General features: G+C 33.5%; 1 protein-coding gene across 2 annotated transcripts in view; it reads left to right on the top strand.

Moving 5' to 3' along the window:
- The window catches only part of LOC124359705 (probable aminopeptidase NPEPL1), a 31,810-nt gene extending 12,554 nt beyond the window's left edge, over positions 1-19,256 (top strand). For both annotated transcript variants that reach the window (XM_046812658.1, XM_046812657.1), the window contains exons 3-10: positions 2,096-2,281; positions 4,699-4,956; positions 6,359-6,583; positions 7,373-7,551; positions 11,165-11,288; positions 11,447-11,623; positions 18,006-18,116; positions 19,060-19,256. In XM_046812658.1, coding sequence (XP_046668614.1) covers positions 2,096-2,281; positions 4,699-4,956; positions 6,359-6,583; positions 7,373-7,551; positions 11,165-11,288; positions 11,447-11,623; positions 18,006-18,116; positions 19,060-19,182 — 1,383 coding nt within the window. In that variant the 3' untranslated portion in view covers positions 19,183-19,256. The remainder of the gene's footprint in view (positions 1-2,095; positions 2,282-4,698; positions 4,957-6,358; positions 6,584-7,372; positions 7,552-11,164; positions 11,289-11,446; positions 11,624-18,005; positions 18,117-19,059) is intronic.
- Positions 19,257-19,937: the final 681 nt, after the last annotated feature.

The following is a 19,937-nucleotide window of genomic DNA, read 5'->3' on the forward strand; positions in this document are numbered from 1 at the left end:
AAATTCAATTATTGAAGACATGTCTGTTGAGCACCGTGAATAAAATAATCATAAAAGAGATTAATGATATTGCAGGGATAGAAACAGTTCATAACAATAACCATCATTTTAAATGGAGTGAATCAACAAAGAAAAGTTGTACTACAAATTTTATTGTTTTTAACCTGTGTAAATTTGAAGCTATATAAGGCTAATTAACTTCATTACTAATAAGAAAATAACAGTTGAACTAAAGGCACTGTATAACAGGCAACGTTGTGTTATTACCATGAGTAAATGAGTGGTGTTGCCGCACTTAGTGGATCGTTCACCTCCATCAGAGGGTTATTAGCATTTGCTTATTCTTTAGGTGATAAATTCTATTGTATAGAGTTCATCTAATAAGTAGACAATTCAAATACTTGGTGTAAACACACTATAGTAAAAGTTAACAAAAAAGATGGTTTTATATCAAATATATAGATAATTGAATCCAGCACCAAGTCAGGAAAAGTACAAATAAAAGATTTCAACTCAGCACAAATGCATTGCTGAAAAAACATGAGGTGTACCATAACAAAAGCTAGGTGTGTGTAATGCATCACCATACTTTGTGCTGGATTATGGTATGTTTTATATACAACTTTTACTGAGGTACATGTTTGCATTGTTTATTTCCATGTTTAATTTTATGACACATTAACTCTAATTTTATTATTTATGAATTTCAAGGTCATGAATGGATAATGGTATTACAGTGTCCAAATAGGCTTCTTCATTTTTTGTCAATTAACTTCTTATCAGAGATAAATATTTATAGTCATGAAGATCACACTTTATATTTCTTATCTTAGCTAATTTATCATTAGTGTGTACATAGGGTTCATATAAAACATTTGTGATACTGTCTTGTTTAACTTGTTTTTATGGTGTGAATGAAGAAATATGCAAAATTTTAAGTTTACAGCTTAAAGCATTCTTGAGAGATCCATCTGAGTAATAGGCATCAATAACGCTCAGTCAACTCTCATGGGAGGACACAACAGCATTGAGCTTGATATTATTTAAATATAAATGAAGTTTCAAGTAGGTATTGTATTTAAATCTCTAACTCAATTCGCTTTTGAAATATCCCCTGAATGATAGAATTCCCCCATGATGTTTTATTACTATTTGAAATTATGCACGTGTTAGGACCTGTGTCAGTCATGGCACATTGAGTAATAATATTTTAGTACTTTTTATTACATTAATAAAGGATTACAGTACAGGGAGATTTTATTTCATTACAGGACTAGAGAACATAACTGATCCTTTCATTGCCACTGTCTGTAGAAAGATACAGTACAATCATGGGGATTGAGAATCATTTTGTTATGGAACTGAAGAAATAGTTTCTTAACCGTATGATCATGGACTGGGATTCTGCTAGTCATTAAGCACTTGTGTGTTCATGTAATTACAACAGTTTAAGATATGTCTTGAAAAACTAAGTTTTAAATTATTTTGTTCTTATATTATAGACAGATACAACTGTTTGTTTATAGTTTATTTTTAAAATTATTAAATTGTATGTTTGTATTTTATAGGTTTTATTGTTTGAAAATAAATATAAGAACCAAAAAATTAGTTGCATATCTATTTTATTCTAAATTAGAGTATAGCCTATAATAACAAATTCATCATGCATGTATAAATGAAGAAACACAAGGTAAAACATTTACAATGCAGCAAGAAACATTAAACTAGTAGAGAAATTAAGTTAAAAACATGATTTCTAATGGTCTTTCAGACATGCACTCGCTTTGAAAGGATCAGATTGTCAGATATACGGATATGAATCTTAAAAGAATCTGAGAAGTTTCAGTATGTTGCTATTTCTTGGAATTCCTTTATCTTTATGACGTCATTGTGTCAGAATGTCTATATTCCCAAAGGGTTAAATATTTAATAATGCAGTGGTTTTCAATAAATATATATGAAACTTTATTTATAATAGTATACACAATATTGGTTCTTAAGAATGTTTTTACAATTTTACTGTTATGTAGTAATGGGAAGATGAATATAAAACAGCATTTGTTTTGCTAATAAATCTGTATTTACTGTCCATCAGGACTTCCAGATAGCCTTGAAGCGGTTCACTGGGTCCCAGAATGACCCGGTCAGCTTGTATCTTAACCAAGCTACTCTAGCACCGCTACCTGACCAAGCTTCTCGCCACAATGCACCATCCAGACCACATGCTCTTACCAAACTGATCAAGTCCGAGACATTTGATGTTGACGGAGAGAACATTTTGGTTGGTTAATTGTGTATTTATTTTCGTTAGTCTATTGTGAACTGTACTCATTTTGATTATTTTACAAATGGAATCTTCTAATATGGTTTTTGTTTTTCAGTTTTCCTATATACCTTTTTTATTCAACAAGCCTTTTTATGAACCTTAGATCGTGTACTGTTGTAAAAATTCAAAATGGTCACCCTGACTTCAGCACTTTTTTTACCAAAAATATACCTTGCGCAAATAATGTATTATTTTATACTCTTTTTATATCAGGAACTGTAATTTATAGCTGTAATGTGGGGAAATGGTAAATGGTTATCACAAAAAATGTTTCCATGATATAAATGAAAATTTGTTGAAAGTTGCATTCTACATTTCTAACTTCACCCCCTATAGGGATGGTAAAATATTTCTGTAAATAGATATTACAGATATTATATATATATATATATATATATATATATATATATATATATATATATTCATATAATTTAATTATATTATATATATATATATATATAAAATAACCACAATCTTGTAACTAACAAATATCAGTATTTTAGTTTTTCTGGTAGTGAGTAGTACATTTTTTGTAGGGACAATTTTTCAAAAAGTTCCTCAATACAAGAATGCATAAATGTGAAATAAAATGTTGTTGTGCTTCTATAAAAAAACTGTACTCTTAAAAATGTTATTATGTAGCGAGTAAGTTGCTATTTCATGATTCAAAATCATTATTTTTCCAAAAGAATTCTTTTACTACAAAAATTTAAAATCAACGTCAAAAAAGGCGTGTATTAAAAGAAAATATAATTTATTTTGCTATTTTCACTGCTTCTGTGTTCTGAGCTTTCAAAAAATTTTAAAGTATATGAGTTTATTACATAAATATAAACATTAAAAATAAATATATCAATTAATTCTTCTGCATATTCAACCTGTTGGGGTCATTTTGTTTCCTACCGGGATGACTCATTAGATCCAAATAATTTCAATTGAATATGCCTACATTTCAATGTTTCATATGTACATGTCACTATAAACCAATCAATTATAATACACTCTTGGTTTTTACAAAGAAGGACATTGTACCATTTTTGTACAAAGTTAAATAGTGGGAAATAATATTTGTATTCATTATGTTTTTTATTTGTTAAATAAATAACATTTTTTATGTAGGTTTTATTAACTAATTATTTCTTTCTCAGTCAAACTGTAAGGAAGTGACCATCATAAGTTCTAAATACCTACATGATTATGTTCATGGCTTAGAAAACATGTTGTTTGAATATAAAAATGTTATTGTATTATATATACAATGTATTTGATTCAATAAAATACCCACATTTTAGTGTATCAAAGTAAATAGTACTAATTACATTGATAAACTTTAGAAGTTTCCATTGGTATGCTGTTTTGAGCAAAATAAGCTACTTGGAACGTACATAAATTACTTGGGTTCTTTTTTTTTACTTCAAAACTGAATATTATATCAGTATAATAGTGAAAAGAACTAAAAAAATAAATCTTAATATAACAATGGCTTATTGAACTGCACATAAAATAAAAAATGATCAAAAAGAAAATTTACTGTCTGGACCTATTTACAAAACATACAGTTATGCTTAGGCTTAGGCCTACTCTTTGTAGTGCTTTGTAGTATGATACTTTTCAATACATGAGTTAGTTAATATGGAGTCCAGATTTGTGTGAGCATAGGCCTAGGCCTAATCCTACCTGGTGGTAAAGGTTGTTCTTCAGCCTTGTTGTCATCTAAGTCACAATCTTTTACTATACTTTCGTCCTCAGAAATAGCAAAATCAGGATCAATATCATCATCATCACTATCAAAATCAAACAGTACATCCACAATGTCTTCATCGTACAAAACGATTGCATCAGCGCACCGCCTCGTCTTGTTGACGCCATTACATTTGATAATGAAAACTCACTTGTTTCTTGTTGAAAAACTCACAATACATCTGTATCTATTCCTAAACAAACAAATTCCAAACAAATGGTTAACCAAAGAGCAGCAAACAGATATGATTCTGAATGACCTTTTTTGGTTAGATATTCACGTTGCAACAGATTTCGGACTGTGCCCAGCTTTGGACTGGAATGGCCGAGATAGCGATGTTGGACTATGTTCGCCTATGGACTCCAAAAGGTCTAAAATAAAATCAAAATTATTTTTTTCCATACTGCATGTCATTATTACAGCTTATTAAGAAAATATTCATATAAGAAATGTTACAATTGTGCTAAAGACAAATGTGGTAATAATAAATTTAATGTAAAATATTGAAGAACAATTTTTTTTTTTAAGTTAAAATTTAGTTTTATAAGATTTGTATTACAAGTTGCTTTTTGTATGATATTTTTATGTGATGTTTATCACATTGTAATGAAAGCCAATGCGATCTTATCAGGTGGTTTGTGAGCGGAAGGACATGTTCGCATTAGGCTGTGCAGTGGCCCGGGCATTCCCCATGTACTCACGGAAAATGAACGCCAACAAGGAGAACGCGACCGTTACTGTGGAGTTCCTGCTGTTGGAAGAAGGGGCCATTACCATGGTGACGAAAGAGGAAGCTACGGTTCTACAATCAGCAGCGGATGGAATCAGGATGGCTGCCCGCATCGTAGACACACCCTGCAATGAGATGAATGTTGACCACTTTGTTTCGGTCAGTTTTATGCCTGACTGTTACGTTTGATAGATTAATACACATATGATAGATAATGTTCAAGTATACAATTCACCATCTATTTTATTTTTTGTTTTCTCCTCCTATTTTAAAATACAGTAGGCACCACTTAACAAATCTTATATCAGCTGTCCCTTGCTTAACTGACACCCTCCCAGGAAGTGACCACATTTATTTTTAGCCACACTTAGTAGTGTAACGATTGCAGATCAGTAATAAAATTATTATCTGTTGGCGAGATTAAATTACTAATTGGCGGTACAGTACATTAACAATGATCAAGTTACTACAAGTTGATGTTTCTACAGTCTCAACTCTGTGTTATCTCTTGTAGAGTACAATCATGTACAGTTACACTTACAGTTTGTAGTGAACCTTTTTTTAGTGTTAATTCACAAAATGACTGAAGTGGGACATAAACATGTTGTAGTAATTATCAAATAAACATGACCAAATGAAAATAAAATCAGGCTTACTTTATAATAGTGAATCCATCCAATCAATAGTGATCACTTTTTTCGTAACTGATATGCTTAGTAGGTGGTGGATTAAAAGGCACGTCATACTCAAAAGTGTTTATTTGTTTAGCTGTAAATATTGCTCAGGCTGCAGTATAGTAAGTGGCCACTATCACAATCAATTCAGAGTTCCAAATTAACCATTAGAAATACCTAACCCATCGAATTTAAAAACTTATTATTGTTAATAACAATTAATTATTGCCAGCTTTTTTAATGTATTGAATAACAGTATGGTTCCAAATTAATTCAAAGTAAAATCAAGCGTAAGCTATTTGAATTATTTATTAATGGCCGCAAGTACAATGGCAATGTGCATGTGTTATTTATGTTGTAATACTGTCAGATACGTTTATCTTTCAAAATAGTAAAAAGCAACAAAATGTTACATGGTTTTGTTTGTTACATTTTATAACTACACGTCGCCTAAATAGTTTATAATTCATATTAAATTATTACTCTTTAGATATTAAAACAGCTGAACTATACTGTAATTTGAAATAGACCTACCTGTAAAGTAATTTAGTTTGACATTTTAGTTTTGGTTGTTTATATAATCATTTATATTGATAATTCGATTGTGGTGATGGCCGCTTATTATACTGCAGTCATTGCTCAAGTAAAGGACAGAGTTTACTTAGGGTTATTATGTTTGTAATAATATAACTCAGTGTTCAAATTCAATAGTTAGTTCAAAGTTTATTAATCCAAAATTACTTTCATTTTTAGTCTTAACATATTTTACAACTGCTCCAACCACAATTAATTAGATTAAGGTAACATAATTGTTTGCACTCCATATGCTACATAAATATCTTGTCTAGGCTTCCAATTTCAATAATTAGTTTTAATTGGTCACTCAGGAGGTGCAGCGAGTGGGGCAGTTACTGAATGTAGCTGTCACTGTTATCCGTGGTGAGGAGCTGAGAGAGAAGGGGATGGGAGGAATCTACGGCGTGGGGAAGGCAGCTGCCTGTCCTCCTGCACTGGCTGTACTCAGCTACACTCCGTCTGGTGCCACTCAGACCATCGCTTGGGTGGGCAAGGGCATCGTGTATGACACTGGTGGCCTCAGCATCAAGACTAAGGTCAGTGGACATGCCTAGTGACATGTATTTATGCAGTGAAATAAAAACAAATATAAATTACAGAACTGTATCCAATTATTATATTTTAACTTTCATGCTTAATTACAAAATGTAACTTTAATGTTAAAAGTCTTATTCTGAGAAGTTCACTCTAGCACTTAAAAGCTGGGGACCAAGGTATTTGCAAAGACTTTTGATTATCATCAGTAGCCGATGGGAAGAAGTGCTTGCAAGAGCAAGACTGACCCACGCTCATTAGTATAACTGCTAATCAGTTATAAGATGACATAATTTTGTTGGATATAAAATATCCTCATTACCCGTAGCCGATTGGATGAACTGCTTGCAAGAGCAAGATTGATCATCAGTCAACTGCCTCAGTCACGCTCATTACTGTAACCACTAATTAGTTATAAAATCACGTAATTTTCATAAATATTAAACCATTGGCAGTTCTTACACTCTTCGGCTAATTATACCATGATTATTATCAAAACATGCAGTTAATCTGATCTTAGTTCACATTGATTTGTATAAGTAGACTCTTCAAGCTACTTCTGGGGGAGGGAACATAGGATAGAAATTCTTATACAAAGTATTTATTTTATATATTATTATTGGCAAGATATTTAAATTTTCCATTTCTACCACAAAAATGTATTAGAAGGATACATCTACCCCAGCAAATAATGATACTAAAACAACAAAAAATCCTTTAATAATCTTCTTATTTACAATTTTAAAATGTTTCCTGAATGTATCTCAATGACATGAGATTTTGAACACCAGACAACAATGCCTGGGATGAAGCGAGATTGTGGAGGTGCAGCTGGCATTCTGGGAGCCTTCTACTCCATTGTCAGACAAGGCTTCACTCAAAACTTGCATGCTGTGTTCTGTCTGGCAGAGAACTCGGTGGGACCCAATTCTACCAGGCCTGATGATATACACACACTGTACTCTGGCAGGTAGGCTTTTTCACAGAAGCAATAAACTATTTTTGACATATATTTCCTCCCTTCACATCTTCCGTTTCTTCAAGATTCTCCATTTTGTAGAGGCTTGTATTTGGGTTGTAGAGCTAGGTCTGGTTTAATGTAACATTCTATTCCCCTTTAAAACAGTGCTTTGACTGGTAGAAGCACCCAAAACTGGTTACTGCATTTTTTATTAGGCCTAATATGTTATTTTATTATCCAATATACTTTGGAAGGTTTGAATTTCATAAACTTTGTTTATTCTATAAACAAATTTAAGAAGTACATGCTTATACATCAAGATATTCTAATTACTTTTAATGCAATTGTTGTTTTCTTAACCCTAAAGTTTTTCTGTACAGTAACTTGCTTTCTATTAATTGAGAATATCTAATAATTTTCACATTTCATAAATTTGAACTACAAAATAAATTTAATCTGAAATGTATTGGATTGAGATCATACATATGTTAAATGCTCTCTATTCTTTGCCAATGTTTAGTTTCAATAAAAAAAAGTGCTCCTTGTATTCTTTTTTATTTTGAGATATCTGCAATCAATATCCATTGAATTTTAAATTTTATTAAATTTGTATTGCCCTTTATCTGATTTAAGCTTCCTACCTTTGTTTAATTTAATTCTTTATACCAACTGTGTGTATCCTTAACCCTTTGAGTGCCAAGGGCCGATTTAATCGGCCTAGCAATGTTTCCGTATAGTGCCAAGGGCCGATGTAATCGGCCGATGGTATTGACGAAAATTGCCAAGGGCCGACTAGATCGGCCTTTCCAATATTGGTCATCCTGTTGCTAAATATTGACGTATAATATCGTAAAACGTATCAAATTAAAGCCCAAGAAATGTACGACATAATTCACGCAGTGATAGTTTGTATATTTAGTATACAATATTTTTATGTAGCTGATATCTAGAAGGCTGTAGCGCGAACCGCCTGTTGTCACGCTGCAGTCGTTTTTTTACGTTCAGTTGTTTTAATTTGCTAGCTGTCTATAATTGTGGCTGTGTTGACATTTTGATTAATGTTTTAAAAGTTTCCTACTTATATTACTTCAGTTCAATTTCATTATTGAATAAGGTATAGTTTGCCGAAATGAGTAAAAGGAACAGATCGCCCTTAAGCGAAAATATGTCAGATTCTGTTATATGCCCCCAACGCTTAAACTTTTTCAATGAACTTAGAACGTTATAACACAATGTAGTTGAGTAACAAAACTAACATTATGCTCCCAACGCTAATTAAACTAAACTAAACTTAAATAATCATGTGATGCCGCGCGGGCTGCCGTAATCGGGATTCTCGAGAAAGATAAGATAACAGCGACAACAATACTGATCGCCAATACCTGGAAATGCTTGATGGAATATGGATGATAGTTCTGTTACTCAACTACATCGTTTTATAACGTTCTAAGTTCATTGAAAACAATTTAAGCGTTAGGGGCATATAACGGAATCTGACCGCGAAAATACATTAATTTATTCTTATGATAAAAACACTCACTCAGTTATTTCATCTGAGGGATTTAGTATAATAGGCCTAATGAAATAAGCCCAAAGTAATTAATTTATGTCTGTTCATAATAAATAAATAACAGTTGTATAATCTACCTTAATTTAATTTCTTAAAACTAGTAAAATATATTTTACATGAACAAGAGTAAGCGTGCATGTTGGCGCAGGTTTTCAGCATTTTGCAGCAATATATAAAAAAAATTCAAAACTCAGTTATATATAAATGTATTTTTATGAAACTTGGTACATGTATTCCAACTAACATGGGGAACTTAAAATTGGCACATAAAACTCATCAAACAAAAATTAATAAATACTTTTTGTATCTTAAACAAAAAAATGTGTTTTTTTTGTTTTTTTATTTTTGCTTATACATATATAAATATATTCTTTTTATTTATGGTCAAAATGTATATATATGTTAATATTTAATGAAGGTGTTAATTTTTTAATAAAATACTGCAGTAACATATCAGTGCTTGGCACTGAGGGGAATGGCCTGTCACAAATGACTGGCACTGGCTGCACGACCTCCGCCACATCGAGTGGCACTCAAAGGGTTAAAACATAAAGATCATTTCATTAGTATTATTTGTTTATTTTTATTCTTTTATGGTTTCTTTTGTAACTTTAAAATTCTTCATGACAACATTGTAAAATGGGTGAAAATGTTCAATGGTACACTTGTATATTCCATAAATTCATCTGCATGTTAAATTTTAAAATACGAGGTGTGTCCAAAAAGTATCCGACCTTGACATCTGGCATGAACTGACATTACTCGGGGGCAACGGCAATCTGGTCCCGTATACAAGCCGCTACCTCGTTCCAATGCTCCTGCCACTTCCGGAAACACTCCTTAAATTCATTTTACGGAATGGCTAACAGGTCCTTCGTCGCAAATCTTTTTCCTTTCAAAGGAATTTTTAATTTCGGAAATAGCCTGAAGTCACAAGGAGCTATGTCAGGACTGTAGGGAGGCTGTCGTAGTTGGTTGATGTCATGTTTGAGCTGGCGCGTTGTCATGGTGCAGGATCCAGTTACGGCTTGTCCACAGTTCAGGTCGTTCCTTCGCACTGCATCTCGTAGCCGCCTTAGGACCTCAAGATAATACTCCTTATTCATTGTCTGGCCTCTTGGAGCATATTCGTGATGAACAACGCCGTCCTGGTCAAAAAAACTGTCAGCATTGTCTTGACATTGCTTCGACTTTGTCTTGCTTTTTTCGGCCGTTGCTCTTCGCGAGTTTTCCACTTTGAAGATTGAGCCTTTGTTTCAGGGTCGTAGCCATATACCCATGACTCCTCACCAGTAATAACTTTTTTAAATAGCCCTGGGTCACTTTTTATCAAATCCAGATTGTCCTGTGCGATTTCAAGTCGACAGTTCTTTTGGTCTTCTGTCAGCAGCCGAGGAACAAATTTTGCCGAAACACGGTTCATTTTTAAATCTTCATGTAAAATGTTACAAACTGACGATTTTGGTATTCCTAAATCTTCTTCCAGCTCTCGGACAGTCAATCAATGGTTTTCATTAATCGCTGCAGGAACACGTTCAACATTTTCAGTTTTTCTGGCTGTTGAAGGCCTGCCAGATCAGTCATCACTCTCCACTGATATGTGGCCATTTTTAACTGCCTAAACCACTCTTTTATTTGTGTATCACCTATAGACACGTCACCATAAACTTTCCTTATCATAGTAATCGTCTCTGATGCTGAATGGCCAAGTTTTTGGCAAAATTTAATGCAAATGCGCTGCTCAACATGTTCAGTCATATTGAAATGTGACGCACACACTGCAGTACTGTACGGAACAGAGCGCTGTGACTCACTGAGTGACCGGATCGTATTCAATGCCTAATATGGGAAGGAGTAGGCTCGCCCCTCCCCTCCAATAACCGGTTCGAGCTGATCGGCGGTCGGATACTTTTTGGACAGACCTCGTATAACAGTATCCTAAGACATTTACTTTTCTGTCTGATATTGATGTTTTTTGTTCTCTCACTATTTGTACTGACAAGTACGTTACTTATAAATTATAATGCTCACTGTAAAATTATGTAATTCCAGGACTGTGGAAATCAACAACACTGATGCTGAAGGTCGATTAGTGTTGTCTGATGGAGTTGTCTATGCGTCAAGAGATCTTAAGGCTGATTTGATTCTTGACATGGCAACACTGACTGGAGCACAGGTAAATCTTGTACTCGGCTACTGCAGACAAATCAGAGCATATTGCAAAACAATTACAATATTAGTGTACAATAAAGATGGTTTGTAAAAGTATGCCATATCAAGAGAATGAAAATAATTTAATGATAATAATAGTTTTGTGAATTTTGAATGTTGCAGGCTATGAGCACAGGCAAATACCATGCAGCAGTGTTGACCAATTCTGCTGAGTGGGAAAAGAATGTGGTGACGGCAGGTCAGGTGTCTGGAGACTTGGCATTTCCCATTGTCTATTGCCCAGAACTGCACTTCTCTGAGTACAACTCAGCTGTTGCCGACATGAAGAACTCTGTGGCAGTGAGTAATATCATTCCTGTTACATATTACAATAAACAATTCTTTGTTTAAAGGTTATTTTTGACGATGGAAGGATTGTGAAGGAAACAGGATTTTTCCGGACATTTGCCATCGTTCAGTGAAACAAGAAAACAGTAACACTACGTTTCGAGATCTGCAATCTGATCTCTTCTTCAGGTAAAGAACTAACCTAATACAAAGAACTAACCTTATGTGCCGGGGATTATCGGAAGAAAATTAGAAGAGTAGGTAGAAAGTACAACATTAGAACCGCGTTTTAAAACACACAACACTCTTAGACAAAAGTCTCGTAAAAAACAAAACCAAAAAATGGCACACAGGATTCCAAAAACTGTGTTTACAGTATAAAAATGTAGCTGCAATAGGGAATACATAGGCGAGACAAAAAGACCACTAAAACGTAAGGATAAAAGAACACAAAGAAAAAAACACGAGAAAGGGTTTCACAGAAAAGTCAAAAATTGCACACCATTGTTGGTCCGAAGACCATCATATGAAATTGGGATAAGCCCACATAATACATCGGGAACCACATTTCTTCAAAGTAAATTAATTGAGGCAACATACATTAAAATGGCAGACCAAGACCAATCAGTCAAACCATCAGTCGAGATTAGGCGCCGCTTTTGGTTGCCAATTCTAAAAAATGAACTAAAGAGAAAACACAAAAGTATCAAACGGATCGGATATTTGTAATAAACCAATGCGGAGTCACAATATGGTTTTAAGAAGTTCATCTCGCATGAACCAATAATAACGAAAGGGCCCATTCCTGTTCCCTTCCCTTCTATTTCCGCCATCTTGTTTCAGCCAGCCGTCACGATTGCCATTGGCTAAGTCCTCTGTTCAGGTCGTAGGTGGTCAGTAGACGAGTGAAGACGCATTGGACCTGTATTCCGTAGTTTAGTTTTAATGATTAGTGTTTTGTACAGTTTTGTATTAAGTGCATGTCTTTAGTGTTAGTGAAGTTGACAACAACATGTAGGTTGTGATTCCTGACTTAGGCGTGCCACAACGCTTTAGTAAGATTTGTTTATTTTAACTTAGTTTGTAATTATGTATTAGGTTAGTTCTTTACCTGAAGAAGAGATCAGATTGCAGATCTCGAAACGTAGTGTTACTGTTTTCTTGTTTCACTGAACGATGGCAAATGTCCGGAAAAATCCTGTTTCCTTCACAATCCTTCCATCGTCAAAAATAACCCTTTAAACAAAGAATTGATTCTCGGTACGGACCCGGAACCAGTAAACAAATCAAAGACCTTGAGATCTTGCATCTTAAATTAACTAAACACATTAATCATTTAACTTTCTTGCATAAATGTAAGGTTGAAGACCTTATGCCTATAGGGTTAGACTCTAAAAACTCCTTTTTCATAGTAGGAAAGCCAGTAAAATTTTGTCTTCTGCTTCTAAATCTTTACTTAAAGAAAGAATTGCATATCATCATCGTGAAAGATACCTCCTCCAAAATAGTATTGAGTGTAAAAAACTGAATTAAAAACACTGATCGGTACACAGAATTCAACAACATTCTCGAAAAGCATCCAAAATAGATGTATAAAAGTTTCTGAAACAGATAAGAAAAAGAAAATCTCCAAACTGGAAAAAATTAGGCCTAAAAAATGTGATTTGCCTAAGGATGGCAACGTGAATACGGATTGCAAATAATAAAAATGTAATAAACCTCTCTTCAAAAATCCTGAATGAAGCGGAAATATCAGTCTTATCCAAGGGTTTAAACTTTTCTGTGGCACAAAAATCGGTAAAGGCACTGGATTTCGTAACTGGAATCGAGTCGGCTGTTTCACAGTTACCTGAGGAACAGGGTGACCGGTTTCGTTGTGAGGCCAGTCTTTTACTCAGAAAAAATTCCTCCCACAAAACCCAATTTGACAATAGAGGAGAAAAAAGGCCAGGTCGAATCCTTGGGAAAGACGACACGGTCAAAATCTTACCTGCCGACAAAGGCAAACGCTACTGTGGTACTTGACTCAGTAGCGTATAAAGAAAAGATTGCGGAAACTTTAAATACTGGCAAATATACAGTTTTAAATAAAGACCCGACTGATTCATTTGAAACGCAAAGTAGCAAACACCTTAAGAAAAAACATAAAGAATTTTTTTCAGATAAATTTAGATCTAAATTAACTCCTCACCACTCAAAAATCCCCATAATGTATGGCCTTCCCAAAATCCACAAACCTACCATCCCTCTTCGGCCATCATTAGTTCTCGTGATTCACCTTGCAGGGAATTGTCTAAAGTCCTCTTGGACATCTTAACGCCATTGGTAGGAAAAACTGACTCTTTCATCAAAAATTCCAGGGATTTCGTAGAGAAGTCAAAATCCCTAAAGTTGACTGAAACTGACAAACTGGTAAGTTTTGATGTCGAAAGTCTATTTACAAATGTACCAGTTCCAGAAACTCTCGGAATTATTAAATCACGTCTCAAAGAAGACCAAACATTTAAAGGATAGAACTAAACTTCCCGTGCCAGTAATTATGGAAACTGTTAGAGAACTATGCACTCAATGCAATTATTTTGAGTTAGAGGGTAAAATTTACCGTCAAGATGAGGGGAAGGCAATGGGTTCTCCACTGTCTCCTATTTTCGCCAATATCTGTTATGGAGGAATTCGAGTGAAAAGCTTTGGCTTCAGCTCAGTTCAAAACCGAAAGATTTGGTGGAGGTATGTGGATGATACCTTTGTTATTTTTTCTCATGGAGACATTGAATTAAATAATTTTTTGAATCACATTAATAGTATTTCTCCTTCCATCCGCCTCACAATGGAAGTGGAAGTCCAAAAACAAGCTTCCCTTTTTGGATGTGTGTGTATTAAGAGATAGGGATGTCCTTAAGACAACTGTTTTTCGAAAGATAACACACACAGGAAAATATTTAAATTATCAATCCAACCATCAAAAATCTGTCAAAGAAGGAGTAGCCTACTCGTTGTTTGATAGAGCAAAGAGCTTGTGCTCAGATAAAGATGGACTAAAAGAAGAATTTAAGAAAATTGAATCGGATCTCAGAAGCAATGGATACCTCAATTAGTAATTAATAAGTGCAAACGAACCAGAAGAATCATTCCTGAGTCCAGAAAAAACAGAATTGTGATAAATTTGCGTTTATGTCAATCCCTTATGTGCCGGGGGATTATCGGAGAAAATTAGAAGAGTAGGTAGAAAGTACAACATTAGAACCGCGTTTTAAACACACAACACTCTTAGACAAAGTCTGTAAAAACAAACCAAAAAATGGCACACAGGATTCCAAAAACTGTGTTTACAGTATAAAATGTAGCTGCAATAGGGAATACATAGGCGAGACAAAAAGACCACTAAACGTAAGGATAAAAGAACACAAAGAAAACACGAGAAAGGGTTTCACAGAAAAGTCAAAAATTGCACACCATTGTTGGTCCGAAGACCATCATATGAATTGGGATGAAGCCACATAATACATCGGGAACCACATTTCTTCAAAAGGAAATTAATTGAGGCAACATACATTAAATTGGCAGACCAACCAATCAGTCAACCATCAGTCGAGATTAGGCCGCTTTGGTTGCCAATTCTAAAAAATGAACTAAAGAGAAAACCAAAAGTATCAAACGGATCGGATATTTGTAATAAACCAATGCGGAGTCACAATATGGTTTTAAGAAGTTCATCTCGCATGAACCAATAATAACGAAAGGGCCCATTCTGTTCCTTCCCTTCTATTTCCGCCATCTTGTTTCAGCCAGCCGTCACGATTGCCATTGGCTAGTCCTCTGGTCAGTCGTAGGTGGTCAGTAGACGAGTGAAGACGCCATTGTGACCTGTATTCCGTAGTTTAGTTTTAAATGATTAGTGTTTTGTACAGTTTTTGTATTAAGTGCATGTCTTTAGTGTTAGTGAAGTTGACAACAACATGTAGGTTGTGATTCCTGACTTAGGCGGTGCCACAACGCTTTAGTAAGATTTGTTTATTTTTAACTTAGTTTTGTAATTATGTATTAGGTTAGTTCTTTACCTGAAGAAGAGATCAGATTGCAGATCTCGAAACGTAGTGTTACTGTTTTCTTGTTTCACTGAACGATGGCAAATGTCCCGGTAAAAATCCTGTTTCCTTCACAATAAAACAATATTTGCAATATAGTATTATTCTGATAGTAGATCCCTTTTGAGAAAAGACACGTTATCTAATTTTTCAATAATAAAAATAGGAATGGCTATCCTTCTATCAGAATCTAGTTATTGACCATTCTTGATACATGGTCCTTGGTTTCTCTTAGTTCCAAAACCAAATTTTAAAAATATTTTATTACAAAGTTATGACTAATGATAAAATGATGTTCTTAAAATATGTTTGTAAAATCACCATATTTGATTGATATTTCTTCGTTCTGTACTCAATAAATTATTTACAACACAAAATACTCTGTTTAAGAAAAATATTAAAATAAAGTCCATTTTAGAGTGGAACACCACATTACCAGTCCTCTGTGACACAGTTGCTATCATTCATAGAATCAAAACCTCCCTTATTAAAAGTGAAAAGCAGCAGGCAGGGCAGTGCCCATGTTTCGTCCGGAAAGGGTTAAAGATTTAGATAAATTCTATATAAATAATAATTATCTTGAAATTGTAGTTATCTAGTGTTTTCTTCTTACAATATTACAACTAATAATCATAGTAGCAATTCTCACAATAATTAATATTCAAAGTATAACATTATAAATCATTTCAATAACAAAATAGATTTATGATAAATATATTTTAATTTATCAATAATAAATTTTACAGTTATTGTGTAACAGTGAGAAATGGACAGTGTTATATTTCTTCATGCTTCCCACCAAGATGATATTTTAGGTCCCAACCTGGTGGAAACTGATTAGAGCAATGTTGAGGTAGTTGATCCAAAATTTTCCAACCAAAAGTGTCAATCATTTTCACACTCTGGACAACGTTTTGAGGCCTTGCATTGTTGTGTAGAAGCAAGATTTTCTTTTTCAGCATGCTACATCTTTGTTCTAGAGCTTGGAAAATATTATAAAGTAGACTTTTACATTGATGTCAGTTTCTCATGGCATAAAGCCTACCTTCAAAACATCATGCCTGACCCAGACACACTGTTGTCATAGCCAAACCACTTTATTTCATAATATATACAAGGTACAACGAATAGCGTCACTACAATAAAACTAAATACTAATATTGATTTTAAAATATAAATAAAAAATTTTAACATTTGTTTAGTCAAATGATAAAACTTATATCTTAACAATTAACTTCAATTCTTATTTAAATCAAAGAATATAGAGATAAATTAGTTACATAATCCTTTACTTCTTTTTAACTTTAATTTTAACAGTTCTGTTTCTATTATAAATTTTGTTGTAATATATTTTCTTTTTGTAAAATTTGAGATTGTGTTGATCAATATATTTATTAAAACTAGTATTATATGTATGTTTATTAGTTTTTAGTATAGGATAAGAAAATTTGTTTCACATAAATTTTTTAATCAAATATGTGTAAACCATATACTGTCAGAATTCAAGTTCAGGAAAAATATGTTTAACAGAATCTGTATATCTTAAATGTTACATGACTCAAAGGTTTTTTTTGTAGGACCAATAGCCTATCTAAATTGCTTATCGTTGTTGCTCCATAAATGCTTATTCTGTAAGCTAAATGTGAGTGGATCAATGAGAAATTAATTAATTTTAGTGTATTTAAATTACTAATTTTTGCCATTTGTCGCAGTGCATATAGAGACCAGTATACATTTTATTAGTAACATGATATAAATGTTTATCCCAAACTAAATTTTTATCTATTATAAGTCCTAGAAACATGTCTTATTCATTTTGTCAAGTCAAAAATCAAATCACCCAATTCCTTGTGGATCTCCTGTCCTCACAAATCTTCATTTCAGTTGTAACCACCAAATCTTCAGTGATCACAGATGGTTGACCTGAACATAAACCTATTCATACCCAACTGCCACCCTAAAACTCTCTAACCAATTTTCTTACCTTCATTCATTGCATTGTTGTCGTAAACTTCAAAGCAGACAGTAAATGTCTGCAGTCTATGGTTTCGTGCATACAAAAAATGTATCATTAACTGTATCTCACACATGACAGCAATTCAGGCATCTTAACAATTTTAAAAATGTATTGTAATGTGTATTGTTAGCAGTCGATGCATGCTTAGTCGGAAATGATCCACAATCGCAGGAAGACTCGTTGCTGTGCTTATCTGAATTACAAGAGTTCACAAGACAATGGCTCTTACTTAAAATACGTCCCTCATGAAATAAAATTATGAAGTGCTGACCACACTGATTGCTTGTTACAGGACAGACAAAATGCTCTATCATCATGTGCTGGATTGTTCATAGCAGCTCATTTGGACTTTGACTTCCCTGGAGTCTGGATACATGTAGACATGGCATCACCAGTTCATGCGGTATGTGTTGTACAACTCTACAGCATGCTTTATACATTTAATCAATCAACTTTTTTACATTTATGGTTTGATTAAAAATTGTTATGACAGTTTAAAAAGATCATGTTTTCGTGCTACCCATTTTACAGTTATATTGCGGTATGATATGCAGAATTTGTGCAAAAATGACTGAAATTAACAAAAGACTTATACATTGTAAGTAATTTTAATTAATACAACTGGTGCATTCCAGCAGTGGACTGGGTTACTGATATCCCTGTGGTCGTCAAAGGGTAGCAAATCCTGTTTAAATACGGCAATAGTAATTATAACTTTATTGCGCAACAAACAATTTCTAGGATAAAATCTTTGATCCTCAGGAATTTCAACCTTAATTAATTTAGAATTGTGGTCTGCATAAGTTAACCCTAGCTAGATCTGGTGCCATGGTGGATGTTGAATTGCTCATCCTGTTTGTAGTATATTGCAAGTCTTAAAACAATTGCCAATAATAAGCCTGGTTGGAATAAAAAAAACACTGTTTTTGTTTCAAAATAAACAGGAAACAGGATTTAAATCCTAAATCTGTATAACACTCAAATATGCTAAACTGGAATATAAAATTTATGTTGTACAAATGTATTTATATTAAACCGTTACTTGCAGAAATGAGATGTCTGAAATTACAAATAATGAACTTGAAATCAAGTTTGGTTCACAATGAATAAATTTAAATTTCACTTTATTTTTTTCTTTTAAAGGTAACACTAGAGCAGGTTAGGAACAGATTTCCAATAGTTTTGAAGTTAGGTATGTATTAAATTAGTGCGAGGCAGATGAGCTTACTGCTAATTTATTTTGTCCTTTATAATATGTTTTAATTACATAGTAAATATATGCTCACAGTAGTATACAGGTATTATTTTATTTTATAGATTTTTGAACTTGAGGATTTTTCTTCCAGGGTGAACGAGCGACAGGGTATGGAGTAGCTCTGCTGACTGCTTTGTTCGGTGGACTGTCCTCTGACAAGTTTCTTCAGTACGTGGGTCAGGATGTTGTGCTCAATATATCCAACTTATCCTGATCAATAATGGGTTTATAAATGATTATTACTGATTGCCTTTATCCATGTTATTTTATTAAATAATTGATGGCAAAGTTTCTGTTTACTGATGACAGCCTTATTTTATCTGTAGATTTCTAAGTATTTATTCTTAATACTGATGACTCATGAAAAAATTTATCTCATGAAGTTGACTTTGACATTAAAACTGACACTAAAGACAACAACTTGTGTTGGTCATTATTACAACAGAGTATAAATTTGTAGCTGTAGTACAGATTTTGTGAAGTATTAGGTGGCCCTGTATACCCTGAAGAATGTCTCTCTCTCTCTCTATAAACTGAAATGTTGTGTTGGCATTAGATTGGAAATTTACATTTCTGATCGTTCCTTATTTTTGTGATGTCACAACACATTTCATCAACACAGTGACATAATATAATCTGCACATTAAAGTTTTGTTATATGTTTCATTATATGCATCAACCTTGGTCCAGCACATGCATGAAACATTTTGTTATGTGTTTCATTATATGCATCAACCTTGGTCCAGCACATGCATGAACATTTTGTTATATGTTTCATTATATGCATCAACCTTGGTCCAGCACATGTATGAACATTTTGTTATGTTTTATTATATGCATCAACCTTGGTCCAGCACATGCATGAACATTTTGTTATATGTTTCATTATATGCATCAAACTTGGTCCAGCACATGCATGAACATTATGTTATATGCTTCATTATATGCATCAACCTTGGTCCAGCACAT

The sequence above is a fragment of the Homalodisca vitripennis genome, chromosome 4, assembly GCF_021130785.1.
Source record: "Homalodisca vitripennis isolate AUS2020 chromosome 4, UT_GWSS_2.1, whole genome shotgun sequence".
NCBI lineage: Eukaryota > Metazoa > Arthropoda > Insecta > Hemiptera > Cicadellidae > Homalodisca > Homalodisca vitripennis.